We start from the raw sequence: 22,306 nt of genomic DNA, 5'->3' as shown, positions 1-22,306 counted from the left end.
GCATCCCACTCTCTGGGCTTGGGTCTTTACTTTATTTAGGTCTCTGCTCAAAGGTCAATTTATCAGAGAGGTCTTCCCTGTCCACCCTAAATAAACAGCATCTCCCTTCACTCCCTCCCGTCACACTTATGAGACAAACTGTGCTTATTAACTTTGCTTCATTGGAATGTAAGCTTTGTGAGAACAAGGATATCATTCTGTTTACTGTCTTATCCCCAGAACAGCACTTAGCCCACATAGCTGGCTCAATAAATATTTGCTGAATAAATGAAGCAAAAAAGTGCAAACAATTCCTAGCTCTCTGACAGTGGTTGAGACCTACAGACTAACCAATAGAGGAGTTCACAAAGTCTTCTTCCCCAAGGCAGGCAGAAGAGCATGTCTGTTTAAAACTCCTGCCTTACCTTCTTCCCCAGCTGAAAGACAAGTGAAGACAAGGTGTCCATGGCTGTGGGACGCAGTTCTGGGCTCTGGTCCAGTGTTCGAACAATCGGGTGAATGATCCGGGAGGCATAGTCAGTGAAATCCAGGGACTCTGTTAGGCGGTCCACCGTCTCTAACGCTGCCCTACAACAATCGCTAACATATGGTAATTGCTAACATGCATTCCCAAAGTAAGAGAAGTGGCTGAGGGTTACCTTAACAATCAGCACCGAATGGGAAGGAATGGCCTCTGAGGTATTTTGGGTGACAAGGATCCAATATATATTCCAGTGGGATGGGGAAAGTTAAGATTTCCATAAATGTGGGACATTTCTGGACTAAAATAAGGGGAGTTGAAATAACAAAAAAAGTAGAAAGGTGGCGTGGGAACTTAAGAAAAGGACATATTCAACAAAAGATTAAAAGCTTGATGACTGTTAGTCCCAAAGAGCAGGTGCTTACTTTCGAGATGGCAGTGGAACTTCAGGGGCATCAAACAACTTCACAATCGGAGGCAACAACAAGTGCAGATAGTCATCCAGGTTGGCACCAAACAGCTGGATTGCAGCCAGCAACTGCAAAAGGGATCCAAAGCATGGAGATGAGCAAATTCAGTCAGGTACCAAGTATCTAAGTACCTGGAGGGGACAGTGGGATGGATAATTCAAAACTCTGTGGGGACTCTGAAAAGCCTTCTTAAGTGGCTTTGCACTATATTTTTTTGCAGCATCTTTTCCCCTCATTTTATTTTGCTTATATATTACTTTGCTTTCTCTGAGGTTATTTCAATTGATAAGGAATCCATCGCTGAATAATAGAGAAAACTGGTCTGGGATAAAACATTTACCAAGAATAATCCATTAAAGGAGACAAAACGTAAGAATAATCAAGAGAGGATTGTAAACATTCTATAAACTGTAAACTGCATGCATTGGATATTAGAATTCCTTGGATTCGGTCTTGTGGATTGAGCATCACCCTGACACTCCAAACAGGGTCTTGCCCCATAGGTGACCATGCAGGGACTCTGATGGACCCTTGAAATCTCTTGAGAAAATGCCCTGGGCTACTCACCTTGATGGAGACAATGCGGCCTGGGCTGTTGTCATGCATGAAGACACGTAGCATGTGCGGGATCAGCTGGGGCAGGTACAGCTTAAATTCACCCCCAAGAGCTACCACAATTTGCTCAATGAGAAGAATGATTGTGCTCTGGATTGAGGTGTTCATGACCCAGAATTCCTATAAAGAGGGAAGAAGTAGAAGAGCAAAGCCAGGTGCCCTTCTGTTGAAATATGAACCAAGGAACTGAGATGGCCAAAAAGAAGCAAAAATATAGTGAGAACAGTCTGCCTCAAGATGGACTCCTTCTCTACCCTCCTCTCCCTGGGCCTCCTTGTATCCTATGTCACAGTCATAGTGACAAATGAAAGTGCATTTCTGCAAATGCTCCCAGCTGCTTCGCTCCTCTGTGCCTTGTTCATGCTGCTCTTTGCCTAGCATCCCACCTCTAGCTGAGCCTAAGCCCTATTGGTCTTTCTAGACCTAGCTCAAGTCTCACTTTTCCTACGAAGGCTTTCCTGTTCTCCTGCCATTATCCTCGTTGGGTCCCTTTGCCCTCCTCTTTTCTAGTGCCTGTAATACTTACTTTTCTTTGCCACCCACCCTCTACTAGTCTGTAAGCTAGTTAAGGGCGAGAAACCCCTTTGATCCATCTCTGTCTCCCCAGAATCTAGCAGAGTACCCAGCATTTTCCAGTCACCCAAACATGTTTACAGAATGAATGAATGACTAAGTCTGTGTCACTCTAGCTCTCAAGCTGTCCAAGGTGGGTTCTTTACTTTGGGCACCACCTGGTCTCTACCAGAGGGCAATTCCAGTATTAAGAAGATTTCCTGCCCTTTCTAGATTTAGAGTTTGCTAGATAGCATCTGACATCTGTCCCATATTTTCAGTCCTGGATAGTGCCACAAAAGGAGCACTTCTCTACAGCCATATAATTATATTTCACATAAGTTACTAAAATAAAGACTTGGCCAATTTGCCGCATCCTGCCTCAGTACTACAAGGCAAATTGGTCCAAGTCTCCGACTCCAGAAAAAGCTGTACTTTCAAATCAACTAAAAATGATAGCTGTCCACTGACTTCTTTAAAACCTCCGGAGCAGGAGACGATGACAACAGAAACTCTACTAATGATGGCAACACATGCATATTAATACTCTTGGGGCCCCAAATAATTCAGAGTAGAAGTCAGTGAAAAAAAGGGTAACTCCTCAGATGAAAGGCTTTATAGAAGCAGAAAGTATTTTTATTAAAAAAAATTTTTTTAAGCATAATAGCTTAGAAAGTAAAAACCATACTAAAAGATGCTGGTAAAATTTTCTCTCTGCTTGGAGAGAGAAATATTCTGAAAAAGCTATTTTCTCTAGATAAAAAGCTTTGCCAAAGAAACAGCACAGATTTTATGGCCTCCACATTTCGTCTGACGTTCATGCACTTGGCTCACACTCTGCCTTCTTTAGAGAAAGGCCACCCACCTCCCCACTGTGTTACTATCGGCTGCTCACAGTGGTTTCTGTACCTCAAAGAAGCCAGGCAGCCTGCCCAGGGATGTGGGCTGGATCACTGTTCACGAAGACTCTTCTCCTCCTGGGCTCAAGGGAGCTCATTAGAACACTCAGGATTAATAGCCAGAGGAAGGGCCCCTGTGGCACCTTCTATGTCTTGGGAGGGAATGAAAGCTGTATTTTGCAGGTGTGAGGCCCCCACCTCAAATCCCTGTTTTGGTCATAAGTCTTTTTGGGGAGAATAAGTCACCGATTCCTTCAGCTTCAAACCACAGAGTCCACTGCTTTCTCCCCTGCTGCTCCCCCCAATACTACCCACCAGGCTCTTTAGCATTCTGCACAACTTTAGCATTCTGCCTAACTCTTCCTTGTACAGAGGCCTCTGTGGCAGGAGTCAGGGAACAGAGCAGCTTCTAATTATTTATACATATAGGAGTTGTTCAGTTCTGAGACCCAGTTTTGGGAAAGTTCCACTTTTGAAGCCAGACACTCTGATTTTGGTCCTGCTGCTTCCTCCAAGCTAACTATAGAGGTCTGGTGTAGAAGAACAGAAACCATTGGAAGAACTATCTTCCAATTCTTTGAGGACATAGTCATCTCTGCAAAGCAACCTTCCCAACAGAGACATTTAAATTATATAGAACAGCAGGAAGCAGGCCTCCCTCTCAAACAGAAGAACAATATTGCCATCAATGGGGAGTCCTCTGCACCTGCTCAAAGCATGGTATAAAATCTGGGACGTGAGCCTTCCTCACACCACTGCAGTCAGACGGTGGCATTTATGCTTTTGCAGGTAGCAGGGTAAAGCATCAGCTTCTTCCTCAGTGCCTGACAGGAGTCCATCGTATTTAACGGCCCTAGGAAAACCCAATCCCCAATCCTCTCTTAAGGCCGTGGTTTTACGGGCAGTAAGGAAGAGGGCTTTCGTGGGAACGATAAAGCACTGTTGTGATATTAAAGCGAAATTAAAGAACTCAAGTGTCTATTTCTGGCAGAACATCACTTCGGGATTCTTCCTCAGACTCCACACGCTGGACTCCTGCCTCTGGGAGCCTGCAGCAACAGCCCCTCCTTCTCCTTTTGTAACCCAGGAGGACACCTTGCTCCACTTTTTAGCTCGGGTTGTAACAGCTCTACAATGACCCATGAAAGAAATGACCATGTTATCCAAACCTGCTTCTGAATGTTCCTGGACCCGAACACTGATGAACAGGTCGAAGCATTAATTTCTACTCACTCTCATGAGGGTGACTATTTCATCCATATAAGGTCTGATGTGGCTCTTCACAAAGGACACCAACATTCCCAACTGCTGGAACAGAAACTGAAAGGAGAAGAGGTCAGCAAGTTGGCGCCATGAAGGATGTAGAACTCCCAGGCTTACCTAAAGACAACTACAGAACCGGTTTCTGCACCACCTAATCTACTGAAAGTAAGTTACAAAGAATCAGACTTAAACCTGTGATGGTGACGGTGGTGGTGGCTAAAAACAACCGTCAGTGGCTTTACACACCAGGTAAACCAGTTACTGCATAGCAGGGGTTTTGGAGCCATACTGCCTGTTTTGAATCATTCTGTCACTTATGGCTTACGACCTTCATTTAACCTCTCTGTGCCCACCTCTTCAGTGGGAAAATGGGGATAACAGTACTTGTCTCACAGACTGGTTCTAAGGATTAAAGGGATTAAGACCTGGAAAGCATCAGAACAGGGACATGAATACTCAATGAATGTTAAGTGCTCAATGAATATGAGCCATCATTGAAGGATTTCTGGAGTCACTAGAGACTTAAAAATGGACATGAACAATCTGGTGCAAGACTGGCTTCAGAGTCCTTTCTGGGAGATCAGCCTCAGAGACCAGCACCACAGACCCACACAGAGCCGCCAGAAAATAGATACAGTAATGTGTGGGTCTTTTTTTGGAGCCTCATTTGAACAAGTGAAAAAGACATTTCTGAGTCAGTAAATAATGATGAACAATGACATTCCTTTGGGTCCCGTGTGCATTGAAAAAATGAGGCAGTTCTTAGAAATTTGCATCATCCCAGTTCTTCAGGATCGAGAGGCACTTGAGGACCTTACTAGCCGGTTCTGGTCATGTAGTGTGCCAGTGGGAGAGCTGCTCTGAGGTTAAGGAAGCTGCAATGATCGAGACCTCCTGGATGAAAATCCGGGACACGCTGCTAACCTTGGACAAATGACCTAACATCTCTGCTCCTCGACTTGCTCGTCTGAAAAATGGGGATAACAGCACCTTCCTCACAGTGCTGTTGTGAGGAGTAAATGAGTTAATATGTGTGAAACAAGTTAATATGAATGGTGCCTGGCCTGTCACTATTCAATAAATATGGGCTATTTCCATTCTGGAAAAAAAAGATGGACATGAAATTTTTAATCAGCTATAAACATATATTTTGTTTATTCAGCCCTAATTCACTACCACTTACTTTCTAAAATAAATGCGGCTAACTATTATGGGCACCATAGTTGATTTATAGTAATTAACTCAATTAATTAGGTCTTTGTTAACTGTGTCTCTAAGAAATTATCAACTAAAACAGCAAGCAAATTGAGGGAGGGATGGGTTAAGGAGATTCTCTTTAGGTTGGTACCTTGCAATTTTAGGAGGAGATGCCATCTACTCAATAAGGATGGGAATGAGGAGGGCTTGGGTAAGGGACATCCAGGTTAAAGATGTCTTTGGGGTGTATTTTTATTTTGTTCTCATCTTCAAATAGTGCTACATGTCAATATTAAGTAGTAAATCATATTCTAAACCCCCCTCCCCAAAAGACTTTTATAGCCCTCTCAGTCTTTGCTGCCCTCCTCTAACAAGGATAATTTAGTGATGAACATACATATTTTCACTCTTATGCACATTTTGAAACTTGGGTGTTAGGGATAAATAAAAAGTGTTATTTCAAATATTGACTAACAGACTTACAGAACTCATTACCTGAAGAGGTGAGACTGACAGGACACACAGGATTGGGCCCAAAGAGCTTTGACTAATTCTCAATGACAGGGACATCAATGGCTGCTAGGTGGTAGAAGCTGGTCACCACATGGCCCAGGTTGGACTCAGTAGAGCCATCCCTACCCACCTCCTGGGCCTCCTCACAGAATCACGTTGACAGTTTGTGTGAAATGGTCCCTAAAAAATACCTTACAGATCAAGGGACATGAGACTCTAAATTTGATGGTTCTGTAGTTAAATTTTTGTCATGCGAAACCTGAAAGAGGGAAGAAAATCTAAGCTGGAGAAGCAGGGCACTGGGGATGGCAGGGAGGTCAGGGCAAACCACAGGACAGAAAGGAGAAATGCCTCCTGATTGTTGCGGCATTTCCTATTAGATGTACATGGGGAAGCCTCTCAGTGGCCAATTCATAAGGAGTAGCAACAGGGGGGATACACACAGGCAAGTACCTCATTATAGGTAGAGCCCGGGTGGCCACCTTATTTCTTCTCCCTTCGATTCTTTCTCAAGCTTTTTTCTCTTTTTCCCCCAAAAACATTAGTATTTTAAAAGAGCATACAGTTTTGTTCCTGAAAATATGGTGGATTAGATCTCCCCCCAAATCCTCCTATGAAATGCTTAAAAATAATGCATAACAGATAGCAAACATTGTTATTAGATTATCAGAACTGAAACCTTTCACATAAAGCTAGACATTCAAAGGGTTACATATTAAGAAAAATGATGAATCCCCCCTCCCAATCTGTCTACTAGCAAAAGGAGACAAAGAAAAATGTGTCAGTCTTGATGTGGGGTTTACGTAGAAAAAAAAGACTCCTCTAGGAGCCCACCCAATGGTGTAGCACTTATAAGTTCACACACTCCATTTCAGCGGCCCAGGGTTCGCGGGTTCGGATCCTGGGCACAGGCCTAGCACCACTCATCAAGCCATGCTGTGGGGGCATCCCACACAGAAGAACTAGAAGGACTTACAACTAGGATGTACTACTATGTAGTGGAGCTTTGGGGAGAAAAAAAAAGAGGAAAATTGGCAACAGATGATAGCTCAGAGCCACTCTTCCTCACCAAAAAAAAGGAGACTTTAAAAAAAAAACGTTTCCCCTAAGAGTCTGTAATTTCAGGCCACTCTTATATGAGTTTAGGGAGTTATTTTAACTATCTGTGTGGCCTGAGAAACTCTAAGCCAAGAAATTAACTTAAAGTTCCCCCAGATCACCTGGCAGAAGCAAATGTAAATCCTCTCTGGAGAGATGCAACTTCAGAGCAGATTTTCTAGTGCTGCCCCAGGGAAAACCCAGCTGAATACAATACTTGATCCAAAGTTATGAAACACATATAGGGATAGACCACTGCTAGTGTGACTTAGCAAAAACAATAAACAACAGAACCAGATCCATCAAGGATTTTACATCTGTTAGAATTACGGGATAGAAAAGACCTATCTGCTTAAAGAGTTGAAAGAAATAAAAGTGAGAATAAAAAAATATGAGTAAGGAACAAGATACCACCAAAAAATAATCGGCATATTTGAAAGAACCTAGCATAACTTTAGAAATGCGAAAATGTAGTTGAACCTGAAAACTGAATGACAGGTCAAAAAGACATAGCTGAAGAATTAGCAAGCAAAAAATGGATGTGAAGAAATGTCCATAAGGCATCTTTGAGAGAGAAAGATGACAAATTGGACAAGCAACTAAGAGACATTAAGGACAGAGTGAGAAGCTCTACATGTTGAATCAAATACTGAAAGGAAAAAATAGAAATGTGGATCCTTATATTCAGGAAGCCCACAAATCTCAAATAGGATAAGAAAAAGAAATCCACATTTAGATATACAACAGCGAAACTTCAGGACAACAACAACAAGATCTAAATATCCATAGAGAAAAGGGAAATTAAGTAAAAAGGAATCGTGATTTCTCAACAGCAACAAAAGAAGTTAGAGGCCAGCCCCAGTGGCCTAGTGGTTAAGTTTGGCATGCTCGGCTTCAGTGGCCCGGGTTCCCTTCCTGGGCACAGACCTACACCACTCGTCTGTCAATGGCCATGCTGTAGTGGTGGCTCACACACAAAAAGAGGAAGATTGGCAACAGATGTTAGGTCAGGGCAAATCTTCCTCAGCAAAAAAAGAAAGCAAAAAAAAAAAAGATTCAGAAAACAGTGGAATAATATCCACAGTTGCAGGAGAACCCAGAATTGTATTCTCAGCTAAATGAAGATTTTAAATGAGGGTGAAATAAAGATTTTTTTTCAGATAAACAAAAACAGAGTTTATTTCAACAGATGCTCACAAGAGGAATTTGCCTCAGGAAGAAGGAAAATGATCTCGGGAGAAAACACTGAGATAGGAGACAGAATGATGAGAAATGAAATAGCAAGTTGTGGAAGAATATAAACAAACACTGCATAAAACAACGGTAATAATGTTTAATTTGGTGGTTAAGACAAAGTGATACTAGATAATAACATAAGAGAAGGGAGGGAGATTGAGTGATATGGGAAAAAACCCATATTTATTGCTGAAATAATATGATATCTAGAATTTGCTTTAAAATACTCCAGAAAAAAAAGTGAGTGTATAATATGATGACACCAAATTGATAAAAAGCTAATAATTATTGATGAGTATAAAACTTTAATATGTTATCTACTTTTGTTCATGATTGAAATATTCCATTACAAAATATTTAAGAAAACTAAAGGTGGCCAACGAGTAGAGGGCAAAAGATAAGAAAATGAAAGCTCAATGAAGCCCCCAAGAAAACAGAAAAGAAAGAAAATAAACAGATAAAGCAGGACAAAAATAAAGCATCAAGTAAGATGGTGGAAGTAAACCCAAATATATCAGCAATCACAATAAATGCAAATGGGCTAAATGCACTGAGTAAAAGACAAAGATTTTCAAAGTGGATTTAAAAGATAATCTAGCTGTATTATCATATGTATTATTATTATGAGCGATCCATCTAAAGCAAAAATATCACAAAACAGTTGAAAGGATAAAAAAAGACATACACCCTCCAAAAAAAGTTGTTGTAGCTATACTAATATTAAGCAAAAAAATTTTAAGGTATTATTAAAGATAAAAAAGGGTCATTGCAAAATAATAAAAGATTCAGTTTAACAGGAAGATATGATGATTTAAAATTTGTATGTACCTAATGATAAAACCCCCAAAATATATAAAACAGAAACGATTAAACTATAAGAATTAATAAATACACCTTGTAAAGGGAGATTTTTATCTCATTTCTCTCAGTAGTTGATAAAGAAGATAAAAAACTAATAGGGATACAAAAGATTTGAACTAGTAATACCTTCAAATCTAATGACATGTGTAGAACTTTGTGTATAAAAGTAGGAAATGCACACTATTCCCAGCATAGGAGAAACACTTCTCAAACTCAACCAAGCATTAGATCATTAAGGCAGTTTCAGCAAATATCAAAGAATCGTAAACTCAATGCAGTAAGTTAGAAATCCATATCCAAAAAAGAAATTTAAAATCCTGTAAGTTTGCAAATTAAAATATCCACTTTTAAATAACTCAATGGTGAAAGAAGAAATCATTTCAAGGATTCCATGACTTGATTTGAGCTTTGCTTATTTCATATTAGTCATACACCCATTTTAATTCATCTAAATAAAACACTTCCTTTTTCTAAAAATAAGAAATCATAACAAACATCAGAAAATACTTATTTATGAATAATAATGAAAATATTACATTATTATTCAGCAACAAAAGAGGAATGTACTGATAAATGTTACAACACAGATGAACCTCAAAGAAGCTAGCCACAAAAAACAACATATGATTCCAATTCTATGAAATGCCCAGAAAAAGCAAATCCATAGAGACAGAAAGAAGATTAGTTGTTGCCTAGGTTTGGGGCAGGAACGGAAAATGATTGCCAAGGTGCAGGAGGTTTCTTTCCAGGGTGATGGAAATTTTCTAATATTAGATTGTAGTGAGACTGCACAATTCTGTAAACACATTAAAAATCACTGGATTTTACACTTAACAAGAGTGATTATGGTATGTAAGTTTCATCTCAATAAAGTTTTAAAAAGTTTTGGAATGCAGCTAAACAACAGCTGGAGTTAAATTTATAGGCTTAACAGATTACATTAGATAAGAAGAAAGACTGACAATTAATGAGCTAATATTTAAACATAATTTTTTTAAAAGCAGAAAAAATCAGAGGAAAGTAATAATAAAGAGCAGATTAATGAAGTAGAAAACAAAGATATAGGGGCCAGCCCAGCGCAGTGGTTAAGTGCAGATGTTCTGCTTCAGCAGCCCGGGGTTTGCTGGTTTGGATCCCAGGTACAGACATAGCACCGATTGGCACGCCATGCTGTGGTAGGTGTCCTACATATAAAGTAGAGGAAATGGGCATGGATGTTAGCTCAGGGCCAGTCTTCCTCAGCAAAAAGAGGAGGATTGGCAGCAGTTAGCTCAGGGCTAATCTTCCTAAAAAAAAAAGGAAAACAAAGATACAAGAGAGATTAACAAAGGCAAAAGCTGGTTCTTTGAAAATGAAAAATACCATGACAAATCTCTAGCAAGAAATGAAAATATAGGGGGCTGGCCCCGTGGCCGAGTGGTTGAGTTCGCGCACTCCGCCGCAGGCAGCCCAGTGTTTCGTTGGTTCAAATCCTGGGCGCGGACATGGCATTGCTCATCAAACCATGCTGAGGCAGCATCCCACATGCCACAACTAGAAGGACCCACAACGAAGAATATACAACTATGGACCAGGGGGCTTTGGGGAGAAAAAGGAAAAAAATAAAATCTTTAAAAAAAAAAAAAGAAATGAAAATATAGAAGCTGGCCGCCTGGCCTAGTGGTTAAGTTTGGTACGCTCCACTTTGGTGGCCCAGGTTCAGTTCCTGGGTGTGGACCTACACTACTCATCAGCGCCCATGCTGTGGTGGCAACCCACATACAAAATAGAGGAAGATTGGCACAGATGTTAGCTCAGGGTGAATGTTCCTCAGCAAAAAAAAAAAAAGAAAGAAAGAAAGAAAGAAAAAAGAAATTAAAATATAAAAGAATAGTGTAAATAAATTCATGCCAATATATTTTATAATTTAAACAAATGATTTCTTAGAAAAATGTGACCAAAACTGTCTCAGAAACAAAAAAGCTAAACAGATTTTTGAACCTATAGTTAAAAAAAAAAAACAACTACAGGCCAATTCTACTCAGGAACACAGACGCAAAAATTCTAAATTAAATATTAGATACAAAATGAATATATTAAGAAATAAATCATAACCAAGATGGTTTTAACACAAGAATTCAAGGATGTTTCAACATTAGAACATCTATCACTGTAAATCAACATGTTAACGCATTGAAAGAAAAACCACATGAACACAACAGATAAAGAAAAGGCAGTTATTTGATAAACCCAATACCCATTCATGATAAAAACTCTTTAGCAAACTAAAACCATAAGAGAACACTTATGACCTTTAAAAAGCTATCCACCAAAAACCTACAGCAAACACTATACTTAGTGGTGAAATCTTAACAGCAGTCCCACTGAAATCAGGAAGAAGATTAAAGATTTCCACTGTCACTGGGTCTAATCAACACTGTAGTGAAAGGTCTAGGAACACAGTAAGGAAAAGCAGTAACTGGTTTACAGATTAAAACAAAAAAATCAAAACCGTCTTTGTCTTTTTGCAGACTATATGATTACCTAGAGTGAAAACCTGGGAAAATGTACAGGTAAGTTACTAGAATTAGTAAGAATTCAATAAGGTTGATTACATAAAAATAAACTGTACCTCTACACTCCAGGCACAAAGTCAAAAACTATACTTTCTAAAAAGGTCCTCTCGCCTCTAAAAGTGTACCCAATTGGACATATGACCACAGAGGGAAAAATAACTAATTCAAGTACCTTTTAAGCACAGTATGCTGACTGTACACCCTTGTGGAATATTTTCTGAGAAGAGGAGGAACTGCAAAGTTCCCTTGAACTTTATTAGCAGGTTTGCTGCCAGTGGCGGTGCAGGTAGAGGAATCACAGAACCACTGTGTGCTCTGTGGTTTAGAGGAAGAAAAAAGAGCGCGAGAGAGAAAGCGGGAGGAAAAGGGGAAAAGCCTTCATAGAAAAGTGCCAGCTATTAAAAGTAGAAGGAATGATAGAACTAGAAAGTCACTATTTTGTAACCAGTATGACAACTGATTCAGGCCAGGACCATCAAGAGATGCTGAAATCATTGGGTAAAAGGTAGTCGGGGAACAGGACAGCCATACAGTCTCAGAGTCTCACCCCCGAGATTACTTAATGACTAAGGGAAAAGGGAACTTCACAATGGAGAGATCTGATGCATACCAACTTTACCACGGCTCAAACTTAGCATCAACAATAGTGAGACAAACTGACATTAAGAGATCCAGTGAGACGTGTGCAACTTCACCTCCGCAGTATTCTCACTGAAAAGGTTTGACTTAAATGTAAGAAGAAGCAACCAGAAATCCAAACTGTGGAACATTCTACCAGACAGTTGTATTGAACTCTAGATTACTGAGACGAACAATACTCTTCATCGCCATAGGCCATTCATCTTTTAGCCATTTTGAGGGGATAAACCAGGAAATTGGGCTGAGCTGATTAAATCTGTAGGCTTAGGTGTTGGAAGTTAAGGGGCAGGAGAGGCATTAGGCTCAGCAGCAAGCACAGTGCATGACTAGGGGGCTGAGCTGGAGATGGATCTCCCATGCAGGTGTAGCTCGGAGCAGGGAGGAGCAAGGGCTGGGGTTTTAGCTACTTACTTCCCGGATGGCCCCGTCACAGACCCGAATGACATTCAGGAACGTGGGCATGACCTGGGGCAGGAACTGCACACACTTGAGCCCCAGGGACTTGAAGATGAAGGTGATGGCCTGGACAACCATGGTGTGATGGTGAGAGAGGGACTGGTCTCGGAAGATCCGCATCAGGGCCACCATGGACACAGCTGGGTAGAACTCGTCCAGAGGCAGGTTCCCCATGTTGACCAGCATTTCACTGGTGCTGTAGTCAGCTAGGACAAATGATGGCAAGAATCATGAGCCAAATGTGACATGATTCTGACTTTAGGCAGAGCATGGTTAATGATAAACAAAAACCCTTCTGACAATCATTAGCATTCATATCTTTCTCCTTGCTATATTCTAACACCATCGGGAATACGGGGTATATTAGCAACCGATGACTAGACTCTCACCATCAAGGACTAAATAGTTTCTGGCTTTTCCATTACCCAAACTACAGAAGCCTAAAACAGTACGTGATGGGTTTTCTTTAAATTGTTATGTTTAACTTAAGCTTATCATTACAGCTCACAACTTAGTAACTGAAACCATCAATAAAAATACTTACTCCCCCAAATGAAAGTAAAGGGAATTAAATTAGGCAAACATCTGTTCAGCAGCTGCTTGGTCCCCCCGGGGAATTCAGACAAGTGAGCGGCAAATGCTACCTGACCTGGACAACAAGGATCTCAAGGACTTGGGGGAGAGAGGATAGTAGTGCAATGAGGAGGGGAGGAACTAGAAGGATCAAGAGACTGGATGACTGGGGCTGCCAAGTAAGGAGGAAAACCTGAGGGATATGGCTCAGGCTCTGCTCTTGACAGCCATGGGTGTGACAGGATAACATCACAGGCATAGTTCTTGAATATACAGAAGAACAAATTGAAAGCAATATTACCCCAACCACAGAGTTTAGAAACAAATTATTTTATTTTGGCAAAATAGTTGGGAGAGCCACTGTTGAACTTCCACACTTTCAGAAATAAGCCTGCCCTGATGGACAATGGGTTAAGTCTAGAAAACTCTCCACATCCTACCCAGTCACTCAGGCTACTTGTCAAAAGGCAAAGGGGCTCTAAGGACAGACCACCTGATGGAAAAGAGAGCCCTGGATTCTGAATGCTACTAGTTTTTCTATGACCTTGAGCCTTGCCTCAGATTTCCCTATCAATCAAAACAGGGAGAATAAATTCTACCCTCTTCCTCCTGGGGTGCCATAGGAATAGAAAACATCAAAGAAGCACTAACAAAGAATGAGAGACGAACAGAGACGATGGGGTGATTATTCACATCTCTCTCTTCAGTACCAAAAAGTGAGTAAAGATTTAGCCTGTTGACCCTTGACAAAGAATCTGGACGGATGTGAGGACTCTGGACACACTGGGAAGCAGCATCCCTGCTGTGATTCAAGAGGAAATTAGTGACTTTCCGTTCAAATGTTTCGAAGTAAGCCAGTATGCTATAATTTCATAGTTATCCATCCAACCCAAGGCTCTTTCTGTACGGCCGGCAACAGCTTTGTGAGGCAGGAACTTGGTGAGTCTCTCACGGTTCCCCTCAACTTACAGGAATCCTGACTTGACTTGGATTCTGACAGGCTGACAGCAGAAGCGTCACGGGACTGGTCGATCATGCCGATGTTCACTTTGTGCTTGTAGGGATCCAAGGCCCCCAGAAGCCCTAACACACGGATAGCCTGGGTGGGAAAGGGGAGGAGAAAAAGAAAACATCACAACATCCGACTACGACAGGTTTCATGGATATTCCTCTCATGTTCCAGATACCCAATTAATACCCGGATGACCAGCTACGTGAACAAAACAGAGAGAAATGGGGAGTCTAATCAATACCATCAGAGCATGTTAATGCCACAAACTTCTCTCTCTCTCCATTCTCCCAGCAGTCTTCAAAGACCAAGTCTGCCATGTTCCCTACCTCTCTCCGGGTACCCTGGTTCTGCTCAGTCTTCAGAAAATTCAGCAGCACCTCAAGCAAAGTGGGGTACTTCCTGTAGGGCTCCACCACATAGCCAGTGCTGGCCACCAACTGTCCCAGGGTCCAGAGAGCCACCTGAACAGGCAAAAGATGACATGGTTTGTTGAGCCAGTAAGAGAGCAAAGAAAGCATAGTTTGTACTATTTTCTAAATGATAAAATAAAGTCTTGGAGGTTTTTACAAGAAAAGAATTTCCAGTAACACACTAACCATGAACAGAAATCCTGAGAGTCAGGACATGAAAACAAGGCTACAAACCAATACAACAATCACTGGATCAAAAGAGAAAGATTAGTTGTACCTTTCTCAAAGGAAACACATAGGCCTCCCATATCCTGAATGATGAACCGGAGAATTATGACTCAAAAGGAAATTAAGATTGCTCCTAATTTTAGTCTAGTCACCTAATGACCTCAATGACCACAGTGAAGCCAAGGCTGGGGGAGGGTGAGCAGAAGCTCTGCTAGCCTCCACAGTCAGAGGCCCAGGCCTTCTTTTTCTCTTTAGGGGCCGGGGCTCTGGCAGATGATCGGCATTTTCTTTTGTTTACAGGAAATGGCACTGATCAGCCCTGATACTTACTGAAAGTGACTCTGGGTCAGGATGACAGCTAATTCTGGCTCCAAGTCTTTCTTCTTTTTACCCACTCAACAAACATTTCTGAGTACCTATCATGTGCCAAGCTCTGTGTTAGGCACTGGCTGAGAATACTGAGTGACCGAGAGAGACAAGGTCCCTGGCCTCCTGGGGCCTGTCCTGCTCAATCAAGAAGGAGTGGTACTCACCTGCCTTTTGGCCAAAAGAGAAGAGTCCTGGAGCATGTCCATGATGATGATAAACAGTTCATCAACCCATTTTCTCATTTCTAAGCCACTAACCTGCAAAATGGAAAAGAGGGTGGTAGATAAGATTAGAAATTCTGGCATTAAAAAGTATTGACTTCCTCAGAGGTTAGATAGTAGTCTTTCTACCCTATGGAAAAAGCAGTTGTCCCCTTACCTGAGCCAATTCTCCTATTGTAGCCAAGACATTATTGATCACACCTGGGTTTGGATCAGGGTCTGGATCTTTCAGTTTCAAAATTAAAGCCTTGGAAAGAAGATATGAGAAAATGAATGCAGAGCAGAATCTACTAGAAACCTTTCTTATTACATAAGTAAAATTCACCCAAGAGACCATCTCAGTCATAAATAAATTACTTCTAGGCTTTATGAATCCAAGATTTCTCTGGAATGTGGATTCTCAAACTTTTCTTCATCCTGAGCACAAGTGTGACATATAGGGTGGGGAGGGGAGTGCCACGATATAAAAACATTTCCCATGCCTCCTCCAAACTATATCTGTGTGAGCATTTGCCCAGACTTACACAAGTTATGAAAGACTTCGCATGACTCTAACGTATTCAGATTTGAAGGTTGTTTCAGATTTTAAGGCTCATTTTTTCCTTCATTTTGGGGGAGCTATTTTATGCCATTATCTACTACTTCTCATTTCCAAGCACATCTTTTTTTAAAGATTGGCACCTGAGCTAACAGCTGTTGCCAATCTTTTTTTTCTTTCTGCTTTTTCTCCCCAAATTCCCCCAGTATATAGTTGTATATTCTAGTTGTGGGTCCTTCTAGCTGTGGCATGTGGGATGCCACCTCAGCATGGCCTGACAAGTGGCACCATGTCCGCACCCAGGATCCAAACCAGCGAAACCTTGGGCCGCCAAAGCAGAGCACGCGAACTTAACCACTTGGCCACGGGGGCGGCCCCTCCAAGCACATTTAATGATGTGCTTGAAGAGTATCTTATCTTGTATCTTGTATCTTATCTCTTATAAGGAGAGCCCTTACCAACAACTGGCGAGATTCTTGGTATTCTTTAACTGAGAATGCTTGATATGGCCCTTGTCCCTGAGCCCGGGACCACAGAAATTATCAACTGAAACACTCCCATCATCCCAAACGAGCTGACAGAGGACAACCCAGAGAGAAAGGGCCAGCCTCTCCAGCTATTAGGAGATACCTTCAGAATAGGCTCCATGTAGGGGCGGATGAGCCGGGGAGCGTTGGAGACCAGGTGCCCCAGCATGCGGGCACTCTGCTCTTTGATCCTTCCAATGCCACTGTGCTCCAGCTCTGTCAAAATCTGCAAGGAAGAAGGCTCAGTATGGCAGAGGAAATTCTAGGGAGGAACTGTGTGGCAAACGGGAAAATGTGGCAGGGAACCAGGGGAAGGAACCAGAACTTCACTGAGGATCAAGTAGCTGCTAGATACTCTAAAAACAAAGGACATCTCTGCAGCTCACAGAACAGTCTTGGATACAGCAGTGACTGGAAGAAAAACTGTTTGAAACAAGCCCCTTCTCCCTCTGTCACAGCACCCCAAGGTCCCATGGTCCTCTCCAAAGCATAGTTTTAACAGCATAGCACAGTCAAAGAAGACTGAGCAGACCAATAGGGGCAGCTGTGAGCAGGGTGTTACAGAAATGAGGAATGAAGGAAGGGCTCTGCAAAAAAAATCTTTGTCCAGACAGCAAATCACTAAGAGGCCTATAAATAATGACAAAGGAATCAAAGAACAGTCAGAACAGCTATGATATTGAAATAAATATTGATATTCAGTAGCAGTTTCAGGCACATCTAGATAAACTCAAATGGGGATCATATCAACAGAATCCCCTTGGACATTAATGAACAGAGATAACCATTTGTTCTGACATCCTTAAAACACAGAAATCAGCAGGTTCTGCTCAGGGTGACACAGCAATAAACAATTTAATATAGACAGACTTCTAGAGAGCTGAAGTTGCCAAAAGGAAATCTCTGAACAGTGAGAAAACAAAGCCCACGTTAACTCAGCTACCCAGAAGAAGAGTCTACAATTTAGTATTATATTTTGTCTAGGTTATTGATTTAATAATCCTGACTTTTGGGATCCCCTCGGCAACCTGTTTCTCCCCAGTCACAGCAGGCAACAGAGAGAGGGGATGGAGAGGATACTAAGAACAGACCCACAACAGCAAGAAGAGAAGGCTGACTGGGAGGAAACGGGTACCAGTGAGGAGAGCATGACTCTGGGGCAGCGCAGGGCCAAATCAAAGACCCCAAATTCACGTCCAGAGCCAGAGAGCACTGCTCTACCCTAATAATAATGCCCAATGCCCACCCTGATGATCAAGACATCAAGAAAGGCCAAGTACGTTTAGGTAATGTCCCTTACCAAGGCATGGAAATGTGTAATTCAACTTTAGAAAATCTGTATCAAAGTTTTAAATCAAGAAAAATTATTTAACATTTTGTAGTTTCAAGGGATAAATTCAGCACAGGGTAAATTCACTCAACATGTTTCATGTTCTCCAACATAAGAAAGAGATGGCCTGAGAGCTCACTGCAAGCTTCTGGAGGATGCTGGCCTCGCCTGGTTGGTTCGCTGACATGCTTCCAGCACCCAGCAGTACTTGGAACACAGTAGGTGCTCAACATGTCTGCTGACTCAATGAACACACTGATGTTCTCATCAGGAGGCATTCCTACATCAAGCTATTTCAACACAATTTGAGCTGGCAGTCTCAACAATGATTTCTTCTCCTTCCCAAAACCTTAAGTGTTTTACAAAGACTTAAAATGATGAGCACTCCTAACAACACAGGCCAGCACTTAAAGAAATAAACTATTAAGCCAAAAACAGAAGTGCCAACGTAAGTGTAATCTTCTAATTTGTTAATTGGTGATAAAATTTATAATCACTTTAATTACGACATACTGTGGATAAATGACATTTCTCTAAGACGAAAGTTACATAGATTAATGGTGTTCTATGTTTAAGTTATTTATATGTTATGAAAAGTGTTTATTTCAAAAGAAACCATGGGGGAGGGTCAGGAAGCAGAGGGCGAGGTGGGGACAGGGTGGAGGTGAGGGGACAGGAAACGACTGGGTGAACTACGTTGAGACCCAGCAGAGGTGGGTGGAAATAACTTGAGGCAGGAAGGACTGGACCAAGCATCACTCACAGGAGGCCAGAGAACTTACTTGGGTAGGTGAAGACAGAAATTGAGGAATCAGGTTTCCACAGGCATTGAAAATTCTACTAGATCTAGCAGCAATGCCAACCTGAATCTACCTTAGGCTCTAGTCCAAGCAGCTTAGCTTGGCATCTCACATTACTTAAGAATGAAAGCCAGGGACCACACACCAGGGGCAATGACTACGAGAAACAATGCTAGAACCATTCTCAGACTTGGCCTCTGTGCTCGACCTGGCATCAGCAAGAAAAGCAGGAGAGTGAAAGGACAGAGAGGGGCTGGGATGCTTGACACCATCTGCAGCAGACTGAGCAAAGAGGGCCAAGAAATGGAATCGCTGGTGACTTGCCAGGAAAAAAGAGAGCTGCATGAGAGGTTAGCCTGGGACTAAAAGGCACCCTGGAGTCATACTGACAAGAGGCTTATGAGGTGATAAGCACTACAACTGCAATGACAAGGCTGGGAAAATATGTGACTCTTGGAGCCAAATGTGGCTTTTACCAGGTATCTCAATCTTTCTCCCTCTTCCCTGTCCTCAGCTCTCTTTCCCCAAAAAGCTCTCACGATGAGAGCCCTTTCCCCACTGCCTCTAGGTTTGACTGTCATATCATTACCTGGATGAGCATCTTGCGTAGGAAAGGCATGACGAAAGCCGGGTTCATGCTACTGAGCCGGCCCACAGTGCAGATGGCCAGCTCCCGGATCTCAAACACTTGGTCATTCAGGGCCACAAACAGGGCCTGCAAATTCTCTGCCTGGGCCAGGTGTGCATCAAAGCGCTCATCCAGGGATGCCAAGACACAGTAGCGGATGTCAGGGTCTGCAAGAGCAATTGAGCCTTTGAACGCTTCTTCAACGATCTCATCCCTTCAGTCCTATCCCAGGCCCCACCTCCAGTGCCATCGGTCTAGTGAGAGTATTCTAGATATCTTTCTGTCATCTAACCTGTCCTTCTTTTCTCTACTCATAGGAGCAAAGATAATACAACTAAAGACAGATTATCTTTCACCAATAATCTGGAGTAGCCACGCCTAATGCCTTGTCAGAGAAAGAGCTGAACATCAGCTTGTTGAGGCTGAAGGTCTCTAGCGAGGCCATGCAAGGAAACTGGCTACTTTCAACAGCCCAAAGTGCCTAAACTTTCCTAGACTGCTTCTTTTCATAAACTTTACCAGGATCTGTTATCCCAACCACGAGCAGTTTGCTGAGTACATCTGCTACCACTTGCACTGCAGTCTGGCTAACCACATGAGCATGGCCGCTGATGAGGTGGACGGAGGGCGTGAGCAGGCGGGAGCAGGTGCGGGCGGCTTCCATGCGGATCTCCTTGTGCTCGCTGTTCAGGAAATGATCCGCGCAGTGGCGGACAAACTGGGTCAGAGAGTGGCCTGGATACAAAGGTAGAGAGAGAATCAACATTGCTGCTGTGGACAGTAGGTATGAAACTTGCTAGATGCATTTTCCATTTCATGACTAACAATTTCATTTTCAATGAGGTATCGATGAGCAAGATATTGACCCAGAACTCTTCTCTTAAAAAGGTAACAAACAGGCTTCCAATCAGCCGAAAAGCAGACGGGAAGTGGAGAAAGAGCTGGGAGACAGAAAAAGGCATCCCTCGGGGCCGGCCCAGTGGGATAGTGGTTAAGTTTCGTGTGCTCCGCTTTGGCAGCCCAGGTTCACAGGTTCAGATCCTACGCACAGGCTTACACCACTCATTAGCCATGCTGCGGCAGCAACCCACAAACAAGAGGAGGACTGGCACAGATAGTAGCTCAGGGTGAATCTTCCTCAGCAAAAAAACAGGCATCCCTCCCATCCTAATCCTTTCTTTGTTCCCTTCAAAGGACAAATTATTTTGTTTCATTCTGACTGAATCCTTTATATTCCCAGAGAGTAAAACAATTCTTGATCAAATTTATCTTGGGTATTTTAGTTCGTACATTTAAATATCAAAAAGAGAGTCTGTTGTAGCCTGGGTTTAAATGTAGCTACTTTCTATTCACTAGAAATAAATTATCCAGGGTGCTGATTGATGTCCGTGGAGGAACTGCAATAGGGAAACCGCAGACGGCTGTGAGTATACAGACGGCATGTTTAGGCTTTTTGTACTGGCCTTGTTTCCCTGTAGTCTTGACCAATACCACCTTCAGGATCTTAAATTTCAAAAGTATCCATTTTTTTCTCCTGAAATATATCTCCCTAGGGCATTAACGTGGGTTTATCTGCAGCTTGGAATTGCAAACTGAACTACACAGTACAGCACTCTTGGAAATCATACTGCCACAGGAATGGAAACACTGAAAGGCCCAGGTTATACTTTTTAAAGCATTAAATGCCATCTCAGCTACACGGAGATGGGGAGGTCAGGAGGATTCTTCAACTTTTCCATCTCTGAAGCATTAGTTCCTTGGATCAATGCACACCTTCCCTGAACATCCTCTGCCTGAAAACTCAGTATGGGACAAAGAAACAAACAGTACGAATTAACAATACAGCCATGGGCCACATAATGACGTTTAGGTCAATGATGGACTGTATATACGACAGTGGTCCCATAAGATTAGTACCATAGAGCCTATGTGGAGTAGGCTACACCATCTAGGTTTGTGTAAGTACACTCCTTGATGTTCACACCACAACAAAATTGCCTAACAACACATTTCTCAGAACGTATCCCCATCATTAAGTGACGTATGACTGTATACGTTAAGAGTCCAGGAAGAATGAGCTGCAGAATCAGCTAGCCTGTCTCCAGGACCCCTAGCAAGATCCAGAAATTCTAGGCACCCTCATTCCTTTCTTGAGGTTCTCAGCATCACCATCTTGCAAGAGCCACAGCAATTTCTTTTTCAGTATGCTTTTTTTGGTGAGGAAGATTGGCCCTGAGCTAACGTGTGTTGCCACTCTTTTTTTTTTTCTCCCCAAAGCCCCAATACACAGTTGTATATCCTAGTTGTGAGTCATTCTAGTTCCTCTATGCGGGGTGCTGCCACAGCATGGCTTGATGAGCAGTGCTAGTTCTGCGCCCATAATCTGAACTGGCGAAGTGGAGTGTGCGAACTTGACCACTTGGCCACAGGCCTGGCCCAAGCCACTGCAATTGCTTACCTTCAAATTCAAAGCTGCCAAGAGTTCGGAGGGCAAGAGTGATGCTGCCCACATCGCTGGCCTCAGGGAGGGTTGTGAGGCCAGGGGAAGCCAGCTGATGGGCTAGGCCCTTGGGCATTCCTGGGTGCCGGAGGGGTTTGTGCATAAGGACCAGGGACAGCATCTTCAGTAGCCCATCTTGGATGTCCTTCTTCAGCTGTGGAATCTGACGGCTCAGGTCATAGAGCACAGCTGTGAGGGCAGGGCTGAGGGGAAGGAAATCAGTCACATCTGGGGCTGGAAACATGACATTTGGTCTGCTCTTGAGAAGAAACTGCCCTTCTTGTCTAGCAAGGGGATCAGGCCCCATCACTGCTTGGTCTTTAAAGTAGAAATGATACCATAAAATAGAATAAATG

General features: G+C 42.5%; 1 protein-coding gene across 5 annotated transcripts in view; it reads right to left on the bottom strand.

Moving 5' to 3' along the window:
• Window positions 1-22,306, bottom strand: part of MTOR (mechanistic target of rapamycin kinase) — a 119,422-nt gene that overhangs the window by 81,026 nt on the left and 16,090 nt on the right. For 3 of the 5 annotated variants that reach the window (XM_046660390.1, XM_046660392.1, XM_046660393.1), the window contains exons 11-23: window positions 21,909-22,153; window positions 19,970-20,185; window positions 19,412-19,617; window positions 16,796-16,918; window positions 15,785-15,874; window positions 15,571-15,663; window positions 14,726-14,860; window positions 14,357-14,486; window positions 12,770-13,020; window positions 4,230-4,316; window positions 1,498-1,665; window positions 886-998; window positions 405-567 (exon numbers count right to left, since the gene is read on the bottom strand). In XM_046660390.1, coding sequence (XP_046516346.1) covers window positions 405-567; window positions 886-998; window positions 1,498-1,665; window positions 4,230-4,316; window positions 12,770-13,020; window positions 14,357-14,486; window positions 14,726-14,860; window positions 15,571-15,663; window positions 15,785-15,874; window positions 16,796-16,918; window positions 19,412-19,617; window positions 19,970-20,185; window positions 21,909-22,153 — 2,020 coding nt within the window. Of the gene's footprint in view, window positions 1-404; window positions 580-885; window positions 999-1,497; window positions 1,666-4,229; window positions 4,317-12,769; window positions 13,021-14,356; window positions 14,487-14,725; window positions 14,861-15,570; window positions 15,664-15,784; window positions 15,875-16,795; window positions 16,919-19,411; window positions 19,618-19,969; window positions 20,186-21,908; window positions 22,154-22,306 lie in introns of all 5 variants that reach the window. The other 2 variants (XM_046660389.1, XM_046660391.1) reach the window with 1 other exon arrangement.

Source organism: Equus quagga, chromosome 5 (genome assembly GCF_021613505.1).
Source record: "Equus quagga isolate Etosha38 chromosome 5, UCLA_HA_Equagga_1.0, whole genome shotgun sequence".
NCBI classification, from domain to species: domain Eukaryota; kingdom Metazoa; phylum Chordata; class Mammalia; order Perissodactyla; family Equidae; genus Equus; species Equus quagga.
Note: the sequence above shows the minus strand (reverse complement) of the source record. Positions and strands in the feature narration are given on the sequence as shown.